At 37.6% G+C, this 13,862-nt stretch overlaps 1 protein-coding gene across 13 annotated transcripts in view; it reads left to right on the top strand.

Moving 5' to 3' along the window:
- SYNE1 (spectrin repeat containing nuclear envelope protein 1) overlaps nucleotides 1-13,862 on the top strand; it is a 499,900-nt gene that overhangs the window by 270,571 nt on the left and 215,467 nt on the right. For 12 of the 13 annotated variants that reach the window (XR_005214357.1, XM_037819664.1, XM_037819684.1 and 9 more), the window contains 4 exons: nucleotides 2,270-2,413; nucleotides 2,737-2,892; nucleotides 4,448-4,612; nucleotides 7,372-7,544. Coding sequence is in view for 12 of the 13 variants with exons in the window: in XM_037819664.1 (XP_037675592.1) it covers nucleotides 2,270-2,413; nucleotides 2,737-2,892; nucleotides 4,448-4,612; nucleotides 7,372-7,544 (638 nt within the window). In the remaining variant the exon portion in view is untranslated. The remainder of the gene's footprint in view (nucleotides 1-2,269; nucleotides 2,414-2,736; nucleotides 2,893-4,447; nucleotides 4,613-7,371; nucleotides 7,545-13,862) is intronic. The other variant, XM_037819730.1, reaches the window with a different exon arrangement.

Below are 13,862 nucleotides of genomic sequence, written 5' to 3'. Positions count from 1 at the left end.
AAGTGTGGAACATAGCCAGTACTATTCTAGATGTGTAGGAAAGAAGTTATTTCATTACATGCTATGGATGCTTTAGGGCATAAGGACTTAATTCTCTCCCAGAACCTGGTTGAGAAAGGTTGAGTTGGGAACTTGCAGGAGAGTAGCATGATTAACTCTCTGATTACAGTGTGACAAGAATAGGAATAGTAAATAGCAGGGAGAACAGATAGAAAGACTTTTATCATGGTCCAGTGAAAGTGACAAGGACCTGAATTAAAGAAAGGATAATATGATGGAGAATTTATCTCTAAAGGGAAACACAACAGGACTTGGTAACTAATAAGATGAGGGGAAGAGGGAAGAAAGGGAGGGTAAGTGTGAGTCCTTAGTTTCCATTTGGAAGCTTGCATGAAAAGGGTTGCTGTTACCTGCAGACATAAATGTAGTAGGAAAAGGAATTTTCGAAGGGATAGCAAAAATAAATTCAATTTAATATATGTTGAATTTGATATGCTTGCAAGATGTCCAAGGGGGCAAGGGCCAGCAAAGCAGCTGTAAACCTGAGTTCAAAGCCAAGAGAAGGGTTCAGGCCACAATAATTGTGGTAGCAGACTGGAGCCAGTCCACTGTAAGCACTTAACCAATATGAACTCATTCAATCCTCATGACCATCTGTCGAAGTGAGAACTCTATTATCACCATTTTGTGGGTTGAGAAACTAAGGCATGGAATGGATGAATAATTGATCAAGTTCATGTGGCTAGTAAGCAATGGAGAGAAGGCTCAAACCTAGGCAGGCTGGCTCAGAGTGTTGTATAAATGCTACTGTAAAACTGTGGGCTTTGCAAGTATGAAGGTGGTTATTTGAAGCTGTAGGAGAAATAATTAGAAAAACATGCAGAATGGACATTTAACAGGAGGCCTGTACACCCCTGTAGGTGGAAGTAGATGAGACGTTGTAGCAGTTAGTTGACTTAGAATCAAGCTCTGTCTTTATTCCTGTTACCTGGATGCCTTGCTCAAACCCTGTTGACTGAAATCGTTAAATAAGGAACCCAACTTTTTTGTATCAGACCTCTGTCTGAGCCCCTTGTTCTCTGTTCCTATGTCGCTTACCTTTGTAGACCCTAAATTCCTGACCATCATCCCCTGCTTTGCCCTATTTAGTGGTCTATGAGATTCCAGTAACAGGAAGATGGAAACACCTTAAATTTTGAACTTTTTAAAAATATTCAACAAATATTGCTAAGAACCTTCCATTTTCCAGGGATTATCCCAAGCCCTGGGGATACAACAGAGAATAAAACAAAACAAAATTCCCACCCCCACGAAGCTTAAATTTTAAGTATAATTCTCTAGAACTCATCTTGGTATCTTGCATTTGTGAAGCATTTCCAACTTTCCAAGGCATTCCCACCACCCTAAGAGGTAACTATGGCAGGCAAATTATCCCCACATTGTAGACATCCTGGATCAGATACAGATGGAACCATGATCTTTCTTCCCACAGGTGCCCCTGTCCTTGCTGCTTGGATGTTTCAACTAACTTTTATGGACACGCTTGTTAGCAATAGACAGTGGATGTAGACACCACTGCTACAGTGAAATGGCACCATATTAGGCTTTATCAAATACATATTACAGCAAATAGTACCTAAAAGGTATCTATGAAACTATTTACAACACGCTTGTGTAATAAGCACATAATAACACTATTTGGTATTTTTTATCTCATAAATCAGAATAAACAAATTGTTTATTGAAAACAGGATAAGCATATAAACTATCTGCTGTTCTTGTCTCACCACTAATCAAAGTCAGCAGATGTTTCCTAACACTTATTCACATTCCTGCAAGGTTCCCCGGTGTGTCCCAGGTTCAGGACCCAGGCCCCTTGCCCTCATGACCTTGTAATCCATGGAGATGAGGCAAGCATGCATCGGATGTAAAAATCACAACCCAACCTAGTCTCTGATAAGAATATGGCAACTAGCACAAACAGAAAATGCTATTCAACTGAGAAGTCAGTGTGGTTTTTGCAGTGGGCTGGATGCTTAGGGAAAGATTCCTTTTTAAAAAGAGTAGATCCCTAAAAAGTTCTTAAAGGATGTTCAAAAATTATACAGTTGCCAAGGTGAATTGTAGAATGCTCCAGACATTGGAAGCCGGAGAAGGAAAGGAGAGAGGCCCAATTGTCATAGGTTTTGAATGCCAAGGAAAGAACTTTGGATCTGCCGTTAACACTTTTTCTGTTTAAAGATCCCTAACACTATCTACAACCCTGTAGAATCTAAAGATCCAAATGAAGGACTTCGAAATAAGTGCTGAGCCTGTCCAGGACTGGTTGAGTAAAACCGAGAAGATGGTACATGAAAGTACCAACCGGCTCTTTGATCTGCCAGCAAAAAGGAGAGAACAGCAGAAGCTCCAGGTGATAAGACTCCGGGCCCTATCTTTCTGTCTATCCTGTGTTCAGATGCATGCTGGGTATGCCAGAGTTATAGTATAGTGTCTTGAGATAAGGTATATGCTTTCCCTATTTCTGACAGGTTTTATGTTTTCTGGCTTTCCTTTGAGGTGTGACTTAACCTCCTTCCCATAGTAGTGCTCTGTGGTATGTAGCTTGGAAATATTAAAGCCCTCCTGGTATACCTCTTGCTTGCCAGTGTTTATTTCCGTGTTCTTCGGGCCAAGGCTTTGACCCCGATGTGCTTTCCCCCAGCCCCTTAATAGTAACTTGCTTGTGCTTTTCAGTCTGTCCTTGAGGAAATAAACTGCTACGAGCCTCAGCTCAACAGGCTAAAAGAGAAAGCTCAGCAGCTGTGGGAAGGACAGGCTGCCAGCAAGAGCTTTATGCACAGAGTGTCGCAGCTGTCTTCTCAGTATCTAGCGCTAAGCAATCTAACCAAGGTAACGCCTGGCAAGTGTTGTGTGTGAGCAGTGTTGTCATGTCACAGATCTGGAGGCACGTGGTTGGGTTGTGCAAGGTGTGTGGCTGGAAAAGCCTGTGGCGTGTCTCCAAGTCTGGCCTGAGGCATGTATGTGCCAATCCCAGCCTTGTGATCAAGTTCGCCATGTGTGCTAGCCATCTTGATGTTGTTGTCTGAAAAGAGCAGGGCAGGGTTCAAAGATCGAAGAGTTTCAATCTCTGTTTTTGCACAATTTTTTTTTTTTTACTGAAATGATACGTTTCACAGAGTTTTTTTATTTCTAAAATGCAAAGCATAAACCTAATACAAAATTCAGAGTTTTTGTTCTGAAGAATCTGAGGAATAAATTACCGCAGAAAAATGTGAATTCAAAGCAGATTAAATTCTAGTGGACTAAATACAATGAGTTTATGATAATAATTTGGTTTCTTTTTTTTATTTGCCAGAAGTCCCTAGAGTAATTCCCAAGCTTGAAATTGGCAATGATGCACGTAACTGATGGGTTAGGTTTCAGATGGGTCAGAATAAAAGTAAATGGGATCCCATTCTTTCCTCTTATATAGCTCTCAGCTGGTACCACACAGACCCATCTTGAACTTATGGCACTGGCCCAACTTGAGTTTGATGAGGCTTATAGTATTTGAACCCTGTAATTCTCCTTTGCACTTCACATCTTAGAATGTAGAGAACTTACTATAATTTCATCTTTAATTTGGCTTACCCTATTTTAGCATGGAATTATTTCTGGTCTACTAATTTGAGTCTTCAAAAAAAATGTCACTGAGACAGTCACTCTAGTATAGGCTTGGAGTAAATAGTCTGTTTCCAGCCATGTTGGTTCAATGAATAAGTTACTTTTTTTTTTTTTTTTTTTTTTTTGCCTTGACAGAATCTGGCATATATGTAAAATTGGAATGAAATAAGTATATTTTTCTATTCCCTGGTATCTATTTAGATACCAAAACTTAATAGATATTTGAATATTTTAAGAACTGCAAACTATTCTTATAGTGCTGGTTAAGACCTTGAATGAATGAATGAAATGACATTTGTGGTCTCAACTTTTTCAATTTAGGAAAATTACAAAACTCCATATAATTATTTTTTTAGATTGTTGGCTCTCATGTAGTTCATGTGGGCATGTGGTATCAATTGAGCTGAATGGACGTGCATAAGTTAGAGACTGCTCTTACTATCCCCCCATACAAGGCAGTAAGAAGACATTTTACTGATTCTACAAAAATTTTGCGTTTGTCATAAAAAAGAATAGTCATAAATAAGAATGAATTGAGGTGCAGCAAAATGGTAATTTTTCTGCTTTTTGACCAAATTATTGCAAATATTTTTACTATTATAAAGAGATTTAGCATATGTCATAGAATTAATATAGATTTGCATCATAGCATCTGTTTGACATGTGAACCTATGATTGATCTTACTGATTTCAAACAAACTGTTAGCTCTACCCTTTGTGTAGCTTTAGGCTGTGAAAGCTCTGTGGGATAGACAGTGAAGCCCATATCTGTCATGTCCAGGAGAAAGTGTCAAGATTGGACAGGATTGTTGCAGAGCACAATCAGTTCTCTCTCGGGATTAAAGAACTACAAGACTGGATGACTGATGCGGTGCACATGCTGGATTCTTACTGCCACCCAACATCTGACAAGAGTGTGCTGGATAGCAGGATGCTGAAGCTGGAGGTGCGTGTTCCCAGAGAGAAAGATCTAATGCATAGACTTTGTTCCTCTCAAAATTTCTCAAGTCACTGGCGTGATTTTGTCACACCGTCTCCATGAGAAATCTCAGGATGCCTTTGGTGGGCATGACCCTGTTGACTTATGGTGGGCATGCCTAAATGTTACCCAGCCATGTTTGCCCACAAATGCTTTACAAAAACTTAAGTAAAATAACCCAAATCTTTTTAATTAGCTCAGTAGCCAGTTAAGAGGCTAATTACAGTTAGATTTCAAAGTATACCACAGACACATCTTTTTTAATTTTTAATTTTGAGATGATTTAAAACTCATAAGAAAGTTGCAAAAATAATGCAGAGAACTCCAATATACCCCCTACCAGATAGATTTACGAACTTTTAACATTTTGCCACATTTGTTTTATCTATTGTCTAAACATTTGGGAGTAGTTTGCATAAAACATGCCTCCTTGAAACACTCAATTCTTCCATGTCTGTTTCCTAAGAACAGGATATTCGCTTATGTAAACACATTGAGTATAATTATCAAGTTCAAAACACAACACTCATATAAAGGTTTTCAGTTTATATTCCAGTTTTTTCAGTTGTCCCTGAAAATATCCTTTTGGGCATTTTCTCCATTATTCGATCAGCCCAGCTCATGTAATGCCATTTCATTGTCCTTCAGACCCATGTATCTTGAGAAAATATGTGATGAAACATTTTATAGGGCAAAGATTTTCCCATCTTATTCAACTCACACTTGCCTGCTTGTATCATTTAGTTAATTCATCTCCTAACGCAGGATGACAGTTCTACTTGGCATTTGTGTTAAAACAATCATTCTTCATTCATTCTTCTCCCATTCCTACCCTGCATCCTTTCTGGTGCTGCCAGTCTGACTTGAAACCAGGGAATCAAAGATGAATAAAATGTGGTCTTTGGCCTCAAGGATTTCATTGCCTGAGGCTGGAGGCTGAAAGACAGATACAGATAGGCAAACTGTGTTTATAGCATGAAAAGGTGCAGACAGTGCAGGGGAGAGATGAGTTTGAGAGCCAGAGCAGGTTTCCCAGGAAGTCCAAAACCTAAAGCATCATTTTCAGCATGATGTTCAGAGTTATCCTGGCAAAGATGGCAAGGTAGAGATTTGAGAATGATACCAGGGTGCAATGAAAGCATAAGCAAAAGACAGAGGGGAATAAAAACAGCATGGTGTGTGAGAAATTGCTAGCAGTATTTTATTACTAAAGCAAAAACTGGAGGCAGTGAGCCAGTGAAGCTGAGGTGTAGAGGTCTGCAAGCTCCAGTTTAGGGAGGGAGATGAAACTGTGCCTCTTTTGTGATGATGCTACTTCAATAACTTTGAATCAAAACTTCCTTCTCTTGAAGAAAAAGAACAATGCTTATAGCAAAGTTGAAAGTTGGGCTGGAATTCTTTAAATTGATCTATTTCTCTGAGTCCTTTGTGCTGGAGACCTTAAGGTTGATAAGCTGTATATCCTATGGCTTTTGAGAATTTATGAATTCGACTGGAGTATTGTTTTCCCTTATTAAAAGCAGAAAAATAAAACTTCAGCGGGATGAATGGATTATTCAGAGCAGAACTGAGACCTGCAGAGCCAGGCCACATGGAGCCCAGAAGGTCTCTGGAGACTGGGTCCTTGTTCTCACTGGCCACTGACCCTCCCACCCTCTCCCACCCTCTAATACAGATTCTGTATTAGAGAATCTGTGTTATTCAGGATTCTCCAGAAAAACAGGAGACTGTGTGTGTGTGTGTGTGTATTTCATAGGTGTGTACATATTTAATATACATAAGTAAGTATTAAGAATTTATTATGGGATTGACTCACATGACCATGGGGTTTGGCAAATCTGAATTCTATATGCATGCCATAAGATGAAAGCTAGATGACGGTGATGTTGAATTCCCCAGGAGAGGCTAGCTGGCTGAAGTAGACATAGAAATTCCTCTTTAAGTCTACAGAAATCTGCTGTTCTTGCTTTAAACCCTCAACTGATTGGATGAGGAGATTCAGCAAGAATTTAGGGGTTCAGGGTCCCCACTGTCATCACGATCAACTCTTATGTCCCCATTCCAATTTTCAGGATGCTATTCCTTTCTAATCAGTGCCCTCCCTTTAATAGCAGAGACCTGGAAGTTGGAAATTCAATTTGTGTTGCAATTCAACTACTTGTACTATAAGATGAATATCTGGTTTCCAGAAATCTCAAATCTGTAGCTGCAGGAGTTTCCTTCAGGGTATATAGAGAACTTTTCATGTCATTTATGTGGCACTTGAGTTGAGAATTTGAAGCCGTAAATTCATCATTTTCTTTAACAACTTTATCCAGTATATTTAGGAACAACCAGTCAGTATCATTATATGTTTTAACTTCACAAACTCTGTTAAGTTATCAAATACACTGTCACTCAGAGCCTCTTATAAACATTTGAGTAGCTGTATCCAACGGTGATATTTTGTGTTATCTCTATTGCCAATTCACACCATGAACTGTCAGTGCCCTAGTGATCACTGGAAATAGAGTCATTAGTACATTTTAATCTAATCAGATTGGAGAACCAATTCCAAAATCCTCAGAACCAACTCGGTGATCTTGTCCTTAAGATTCTGCTTCCCAAGAACCACTCTTGGTACCAGAGTTGCATATCGTTCTAGTACCTCCAGGAGCTCTCACATATTTAAAGCCAAAAATGTTGAACATACAAAAGACAAAGGGTTTCTGTGTTTGCTTTTACAGGCTCTGTTGTCATTGAAGCAGGAAAAAGAGATCCAGATGAATATGATAGTGACCAGAGGGGAGTCTGTCTTGCAGAATACCTCTCCGGAAGGCCTACCTGCTCTGCAGCAGCAGCTGCAGGCCGTGAAGGATACGTGGGCCTCCTTTCTGTCTGCAGGGATTCGATGTAAAAGGTATGGACACGAAGTGCCAGGAAGACAGTACTAAAAGGTCAACATTTCAGGAACAGGCTGTTCTCCTTTTGTTTTTTATTAAAATATAAGAACAAAAGAAACTGGTGTGTATCTTACATTTATATTGACCTGCAGTACTATGCCTATGTTTATTTCTGTTTTTTAATTTTTTTGAATTGTGGTTATATATATATGTATGTATGTATCATGAAATTTGTCAGTTTATCCATTTTAAGTAATTCAGTGGCATTAAGTAATTAATAATTCAGTGACATTAATTACATTCACAATGTTGTGCTACCATCACCACCATCCATTACCAAAATTTTTCCTCATCCCAAACAGAAGCTTTATACACGTTTAACCATAACTTCTCATTTTCCCCTTCACCCAGCCCCTGTTAAGCTCTAGTCTACTTTCTGTCTCTGTCAATTTGCTTATTTGAAACAATCCATATAATATTTGTCCTTTTGTGTCTGGCTTATTTCATCCAAATGATGTCTTCAAGTGCCATCCATGTTGTAGCATGTATCAGAATTTCATTCCTTTTTTTAAACACACTTCATGCCCCCGGCCCCCAGTAACTTCTAATCTGCCTTCTACTCTGCGAAATTTGCTATTTCTAGTCATTTCTTATAAGTGATATCATACAATTTTTGTCCTTTTGTGCCTTGCCTGTTTCACTGAGTGTAATGTTTTCAGAGTGTTGCAGCGTGTCTCATAACTTCATCTTTTTCTTACGGCTGAATAATATTCCATTGTGAGTATGTACCACTTTTTGTTTATCCATTCATTTGTTGATGGACACATGGGTTGTTTCCAGCGTTTAGCTGTTGTGAATAATACTGCTATAAACATCCATGTACAAGAATCTGCTTGTGACCTTGTTAGCACTCACTCTGTGTATATACCTAGAAGTGGTATTGCCAGGTCAAATGGTAATTCTATATTTAATTTTTTGAAGAACACCATATTGGTTTCCACAGCAGCTGCACCATTTTATATTCCCACCAACAATCCACCAGAGTTCCAATTTCTCCAAATCCTCTCCAACACTTTTTTTTAAAAATAATAACCATCCTTGTGGCTGTGAACTGTTATGACATTATGGTTTTAATTTGCATTTCCCTAATGGTAAACAATGTTGAGCATCTTTTCATTTGTTTGTTGGCCATTGTGTATCTTCTTTGGAGAAATGTCTATGTAAGTCACTTGCCCATTTTTAAATCGGGTTGTTTGTCTTTTTGTTGTTGAATTGTAGGAGTTCTGGATATTAAACCCTTATATGATATGTGGTTTCAAATTATTTTCTCCCATTCTGTACATTGCCTTTTTACTTTCTTGACAATTTCTTTACATGCACAAAAGTTTTTAATTTTGATGAAATCAAATTTAATTGTTGTTTCTTTTGTTGCTCGTGCTTTTAATGTCGTATCTAAGAATCCATTGCCAAATCCCAGGTCATGAAGATTTGCTCCTATGTTATCTTGTAAGAGTTTTATCATTTTAGCTCTTATATTTAGTCCTTGATCCATTTTGAGTTGGTTTTTGTATATGGTGTGAGGTAGGAGTCTAACTCCATTCTACTGAATGTGAATATCCAGTTTTCCCAATAGCGTTTGTTGAAGAGATTATTCTTTCCCCACTGCATTTACTTAACACCCTTGTCAAACATCAACTGGCCATAGATGTGTGGGTCTATTTATGAGTTTCCACTTCTGACCCACTGATCTATTTGTCTATCTTTGTACCAGCAGCACACTGTTTGTATTACTGTCACTTCATAATACAATTTGCTTCATGATGCAATTTGAAATCAGGAGGTGTGAGTCCTCCAACCCTGTTCTACATTTTTCAGATTGTTTTTGCTATTCAGTGTCCCTTGGAGTTCCATATTAATTTAAGGATCAGTTTTTCCATTTCTGAAAAAAAGGGCTACTGGAATTTTAATAGGGATTGCATTGCCTTTGTTTAATGTTTTGGGTAATATTGACTTGTTAACAATGTTAACTCTTCCAATCCATATGCATGGGATGTCTTGCCATGTATTAAGGTCTTCTTTAATTTCTTTCAGCAGAGTTTTGTAGTTTTCAGTATGCAAGTCTTTTTTAATCTTAGTTAAATTTATTCCTAGATATTTTGTTCTTTTAGATGCTATTGTAAATGGAATTGATTTCTTAATTTCCTCTTCAGATTGGTCATTGCTAATGTGTAAGAACACAGTTGTTTTTGCATGTTGATTTTGTACCCTGCCACTTTTGCTCAATTCATTTATTAGCTCTAATAGTTTTCTTGTGGGTTCCTTTAAGTTTTACATATATCATCTGCAAATAGAGGTAGTTTTACTTCTTCCTTTCCAGTGTGGATACCTTTTATTCCTTTTTCTTGCCTAATTGCTCTGGCAAGAAATTCTAGTACAATATTGAATAGCAATGGTGAAAGGGGACATCCTCGTCTTGTTCCTGATCGTGGGGGATTATGAGGTTAGCTGTGAGTGTTTCATAAATAGCCTTTATCATGTTGAGAAAGATCCCTCCTACTCCTACGGTCCTGAGCATTTTTAGCAAGAAAGAGTGCTGGATTTTGTCAGATGCCTTTTCTGCATCTATTGAGATAATCATGTTTTTTCTTCGCCTTCATTTCATTTATGTAGTATATTACATTGACTGATTTTCATATGCTGAACCACACTTGCATTCCTGGGAAGAATCCCACTTGGTCGTGGTTTATTATCTTTTTCATAAGCTATTGGATTCAGTTTGCTAGTATTTTGTTACAGCTTCAATGTAGTTATTTTGGGTTATTTGGTTTTTCTTATGCCTTTGTTTGATTATGGTTTGTTAATTTTCATAGGGTATGGTAAGAACATGTTGGAAGCAATGTAGTTATTTTAGATTATTTGTTTTTCTTATTCCTTTGTTTGGATATGGTTTATTAATTTTCTTGGGGTATGGTAGGAACATGTTGGAAGTAAAGTAGTTATTTTAGGTTATTTGTTTTTCTTAATCCTTTGCTTTGTTTTGTTTGAAATGTGCATTTTTTTGTTTTTTTTTATAATTTTTTGATAAAGTTAAAAAAAGGATTTTGCGTCCATATTCATAAAGGAAATTGTTATATCATTTTCTTTTCTTGTGATATCTTTACCAAACTTTGTTATCAAATTAATTCTGCACTCGTATAATAAAGTAGGGAGTGTTCCTTCCTCTGGAATTCTATGGAAAAGTTTGTTGTTTAGATCCAGTTGGTTTATAGTAGTGTTCAGATCCTCTATTTCCTTATTGATTTTCTATTTAGATATTCTATCCATTGTTGAAAGTGGTGTATTAAAATCTCCAACTACCATTGTGGAAATGTCTTATTTCACCCTTCCTGTTTGCCAATGTTTGCTTCATTGATTTTGGTGTCTGCTGTTAGGAGCTTTTATGATTATAGTTGTTAAATCTTCTCATTGAACTGACCCTTTTATCAATATACAGTGTCCTTCTTTGTCTTTTGTAACAATTTTTGACTGAAAGTTTATTTTGTCTGATATTAATATAGCCACCCCACTCTCCTTTGATTACTATTTGCATGAAATATTTTCCACCCTTTCACTTTCAACCTATTTGTATCCGTGGATCTAAGATAGGTCTCTTGTAAACAGCCTATAGTTGTGTCATGTTTCTTTATCCACTCTTCTAATCTCTGCCATTTTATTACATTTAGGGAAATTACTGATAAGGCAAGATTTATTCCTGCCATTTTGTTAACTGTGTTTTGTAAGTCTCATATCTTTTGTGTGTGTGTGTGTGTGTGTGTGTGCCTCCTTTCCTCCATTACTGCCTTCCTTTTTGTTTAGATCATCTTTTATAATGAGCCATTTTGAACCACTTATCCTTTCCCTTTGAGCAGATTTTTTAGATGTTTTCTTTATGGTTACCACAGAGACTGCATCTAGCATATTGTATCTATTACAATTTATTTTGTGTTGATTCCAACTTGACTTCAAAAGCCTACATGTACACAGTACCTGTATTACTCCATTCCTCCTTTTTATGATGTTCATGTCACAGATAGATCTTTTTACATTGTGTGCCTACTAAAAAAGTTCTATGCTTCTGTGTTCCTGATCATAGGGGATTATGAGGTTAACTCTAAGTGTTTCATAAATAGCCTTTATCATGTTGAGAAAGATCCCTTCTACTCCTTATAATTATTATTATTATATTATTATTAGCCTTATAAGAAGCAAAAGGCAGCATTACAAATGAAAAACTGAAGTAATACTGGTATATATGTAGATATGTGTGTGTGTACATATATATATATATATATATATCCATATTGTTATTTACACCAGAGACCTTTATTTCTTTATTCAGCATTGAGATACTGTCTAGTGTCCTTTCCTTTCAACACGGAGGACTTTCTTTAAGCATTTCCTATAGGGCAGATCTAGAGGTGATGAACTTCCTCAGTTTTATTTGTCTAGAAATGTTTTAATTTTTTCCTCATTTTGAAGGGTGACTTTTTCTGTGTATATTATTCTCAGGTAATTTTTTTTCCTTCAGCACTTTAAAAATGTCCTCCCACTGCCCTCTGGTCTCCTATTGAGAAATTGGATGATACTTTTAAGAACCCCTCATATCTGACACATCACTTCTCTCTTGCTGTTTTTAAGATTCTTTGTCCTTGGCATTGGAGAATTTGATCGTAGTATGTCCTGCTGTATATTTGTTTGGGTTCTTCTTGCTTGGTGTTCATTGAGCATCTTGGATTTGTGTATTCATATCTTTCATCATATTGGGAGTTTTTCTGCTATTATTTCTTCAAACATTTTTTCTAGCCTTTATCTCTCTCTTCTCCTGGGACTCCTATGAGGCATATATTGGTATGCTTGGTTGTGTTTCTCAGACTCTGTTCATTTTTTTTTCAATTGTTTTTACTTTTGCTCCTCAACCTGGACAATTTCAATTGTGTCATCTTTGAGTTTTTCAATCCTTTCTTCTTCCCTCTCCAATCTGCTCTTGAACCCCTCTGTTGATTTTCACTTCAGTTGTTGTCCTTTTGAGTCCCAGAATTTCTGTTTGTTCTTCTTTATAATTTATATCTCATTATTGAAATTCTCATTTTGTTCATGTATTTTTTTTTACTGATTTCCTTTGTATCTTTGTCCATGTTTTCCTGTAGTTCATTGATCCTATTTATGAGAGTTGATCTAAGATCATTGATTAATAATTCCAGAGACCACACTTTGTCCAGAATATTTTCCATCAAATTCTTTTTTTTTTCCTGTGACTGGGTTATACTTTCCTGTCTTATTGTACATTTTGTGATTTCTTTTTGCTGAGAAGTGGACATTCTGAATATTATGTGTGGTCATTTTGGAAATCTAGTGCTCCCATTCTTCAGGCTCCCAGACTAGGGACAAGAAGAAGAAAATAAAAAGGAGGGAAGGAAAAAGAGGAAAACAATGAAATGAAAATTGCTAACAGTCAAAACACCCACACATGTATACCACCACCACCCCCGGTCATACACACACACACACAAAAGAAAGAAAAAAAGGAGTAAGGAAATAATAATAAGGTACCACTTCCCCAAGTTCCCCAAGTCTCTTGCTATGTGCCAGTGGGAAGCCAGAGCTGCTGCTTTTGAGGCTGAATCCTAGTCCAGTGTCTCTGCCCATGTTTCAAGGACCTGCCAGACCCCAAAATATAAAACAGAGAATGAAAAAAACCAACCAACCAACCAAAAAAAAAAAAAAAAAAAAGAAAGAAAGAAAGAAAAGAAAAGAGGTGCACTGCTCTCTGTTTCCCTATAGATGCTAGTGTGGTATAAGGCCAGAAGTCACTGCTTCTGAGAGAAATTGAAGCTAGCATCTGAACCAGGCCCTCCAGGATCCACCTCACTAAACAATGCAAGAAACAGAAGAAAAAACCCAACCAGTGAAAAAGTGCTCTGGGTCTTTAAGTTGTGGTAAATGTTGGTATGAGACCAGAAGCTAATGCTGCTTGGAAGGCTGAAACCAAGACAGAGGCTATGCTGGGCCCTCGGAGATCTGCCAGACCAGGAAACACCCACACATAGAAAGAAAAAAACAAAACAAAAGAAAACTAAACACTAGCTCTTCACATCTGGGTGGATGCTGCCCAGAGGCTGGAAACACTGCCTTCCAGGGGACTGAAACTGGGGCCAGCTTCTGCTCTGGTTCCTCAGGGAGCCCCCAGGGCAATCTCTAACTTCAACAGCAATTTTGAGAGGAGTAGGTTTTCTCTGCCAGTGCTGGCCCCAGCCAGCTACTCCCAGAATCTGTGTCTGCTGCCATGGGGCTGAGCA

The sequence above is a fragment of the Choloepus didactylus genome, chromosome 2 (genome assembly GCF_015220235.1).
Source record: "Choloepus didactylus isolate mChoDid1 chromosome 2, mChoDid1.pri, whole genome shotgun sequence".
NCBI lineage: Eukaryota > Metazoa > Chordata > Mammalia > Pilosa > Megalonychidae > Choloepus > Choloepus didactylus.
Note: the sequence above shows the minus strand (reverse complement) of the source record. Positions and strands in the feature narration are given on the sequence as shown.